The sequence below is a fragment of the Myotis lucifugus genome, unplaced genomic scaffold (assembly GCF_000147115.1).
Source record: "Myotis lucifugus unplaced genomic scaffold, Myoluc2.0 scaffold_86, whole genome shotgun sequence".
Lineage (NCBI taxonomy): Eukaryota > Metazoa > Chordata > Mammalia > Chiroptera > Vespertilionidae > Myotis > Myotis lucifugus.
In genome coordinates, this window is record NW_005871134.1 from 707226 (window position 1) to 709548 (window position 2323).

The 2323-nt window shown below is 60.1% G+C and overlaps 1 protein-coding gene across 1 annotated transcript in view; it reads left to right on the plus strand.

The window, feature by feature from the left end:
* The window catches only part of CAPN5 (calpain 5), a 50487-nt gene that overhangs the window by 40187 nt on the left and 7977 nt on the right, over nucleotides 1-2323 (plus strand). Inside the window, 6 exon segments of the mRNA XM_014457846.2 lie at nucleotides 570-824; nucleotides 1422-1615; nucleotides 2207-2222; nucleotides 2224-2249; nucleotides 2251-2275; nucleotides 2277-2284. Of these exon segments, the coding sequence (XP_014313332.1) occupies nucleotides 570-824; nucleotides 1422-1615; nucleotides 2207-2222; nucleotides 2224-2249; nucleotides 2251-2275; nucleotides 2277-2284 (524 nt within the window).

Genomic DNA, 2323 nt, shown 5'->3' on the forward strand with positions numbered 1-2323 from the left:
CATGAACAAGGATTTGCTAAAGCTGTTGGGGCATAGTGACCTGCCCAGATGTCTGCAATTGCAGGCCTGGGGCAGGTGGGTCACCACTGTGTCCTAGCCCCTGGGTAGGATGCATATAGTTAGATGCTCAATCGTTTTAAATGAAATGCAGGGGAAACATCATCGGAACCCGGCTGCACAGTTTTTTCAAATAGCATTTCCCGGCCACAGGAGCTCTTCACAGTCTTTTGTTCAGTGGCTGCTGACTGCTCCAGAGTAGAGGTGCAGCGTTAGCTTTTAAAACCAAATCCCTGTTGTTAGACCATTTGGGTGATTTCTCGGTTCACATTATTACAAATAATGTTACTCATCCAGAATCGATGTGTCAAAAGACACATGAGCTTTTAAGGCTTTTGAAAAGAATTGATAGACTTCTGGACAGCTAATTTCTGAAGAGGGGCTGCTAAGTCTAAGGGGCATTGGAGTGATGAGGTGGTGTGGCTCAGTGGGACACATGTTGGCTCTGCTGTGGCTGCTGTGTGACCGGAGCATTTGCTTGACCTCTCTGAGTCTCAGAATCTCCCCTGTAGTGTGAAGGGTTTAGAGTGGCTGGGGAGCATGAGCTGGGAATTCTTTCCACGTTGCTCCCCAGGCTGGCGGGCTGTTACCAGGCCCTGGATGGAGGCAACACGGCGGATGCGCTGGTAGACTTCACAGGTGGCGTTTCTGAGCCCATCGACCTCACCGAGGGTGACTTTGCCAATGATGAGGCCAAGAGGAACGCACTCTTTGAGCGCATGCTGAAGGTGCACAGCCGGGGAGGCCTCATCAGTGCCTCCATCAAGGTGAGAACACCGAGCCGACCCCAGAGGCGGCCCCTCCCCTTTATCGACTCTAATGGGGTGGGAGGTGGCTGTGGTGTCCCAGGCAGAGCCCCTGCCCATGTTGGTTCGTAAGTCCAGACCCTCAGCCCCATGGGGGAAGGGAGCAGGTGGCGGGTGCAGCCCCTCCCCAGTGCTGGGCAGCCCAAGCCTCCTGCCCCCGCCCCCGCCCCCTACACTCTGAAATGCCTCGCCCACACTGTTTGACCAACACCCTCTTTCCTGGCCCTCTAAGATTGGGGAGAATGGTGTCTATACACCTGAGGTCCCTCAGTCAGAATTTGGGGCATCACAAACGATGAGGTGACTGGGAGAGGGGAGGGAGCCTGCTGCCTGCTGGCACAGGCCTGGCCGCTTCGTCTCATTCCATTGACTGCTCATGCTTCCTTGGGAAAGCAGGGACTCAGTGAAGGCAGCATTTGAGTCCAGGTTTGGCTGACCCAGGGGTGTGGGGCTGCCATTCTCTCCCCGTTCTGTAGGGGGCGCTGGGCCCCTGGCTCCACCTGCAGCCTGACAGAGCCCTGCCTCCCTGAGCCACCTCACCCTCACCCTCCTCCGCAGGCGGTGACAGCGGCAGACATGGAGGTCCGCCTGGCCTGCGGCCTGGTGAAAGGCCACGCCTATGCCATCACCGACGTGCGCAAGGTGCGCCTGGGCCACGGCCTGCTGGCCTTTTTCAAGTCCGAGAAGCTGGACATGATCCGCCTGCGCAACCCCTGGGGCGAGCGAGAGTGGAACGGGCCGTGGAGCGACACGTGAGGCCCGGGGCGGACCACGGGCGGACCACGGGCGGTGGTGGGGTGGCTTGGTGTGAGGGCTTGGGCCAGGACAGGTGGGCTTCCTGGAGGAGGCTGGTCCAGGGCTGGGTCTTGAAGGATCTGGGAGTTAGATGGCCTTAGGAGACTACTTCAGAGTGGGCACCTGGGGGTGGATTCAGCATGCGCAAAGGCCTGGGGGTGGGGACGTAGAGACCAATCAGGCCAGTGAGGGGGGAGGAAAGCAGGGAGGGAGGCCACCGGGGGTGAGGGTGGGGGTGACCGCTCTGTGCTTGGTGAACAGAGACCAGGCCCCCAGTAAAGGAGCCCCTCCACTGAGGGTCTTGCCCCCCTGCTCCCCCAGCCTGCAGCTCTGCTCCCTGACCTCCAGGCCCTGCCCACCGTTACCTGTGGAAGCGGGCAGACAGGCGTCTTAGAGGGGGGCTGAGCACACCCCAGGTGCCCACCCACACCCACCCTGATGGAGGCCTGGTGCACACATCCCTCGTCCTCCTTGCCCTTGCCGGGGGGCCTGGTGGGGTCCCTCTGCTTACCCTCTCCTGTTCCCTTTCCCCTGTGCTCACACCCCAGCTCAGAGGAGTGGCGGGAAGGTGAGCAAGAGCGAGCGGGAGAGATGGTGTGACTGTGCAGGATGATGGCCGAGTTCTGGTGAGTGTGCTCCTGCCCCGGATGGAGGTCCGGGGCTGA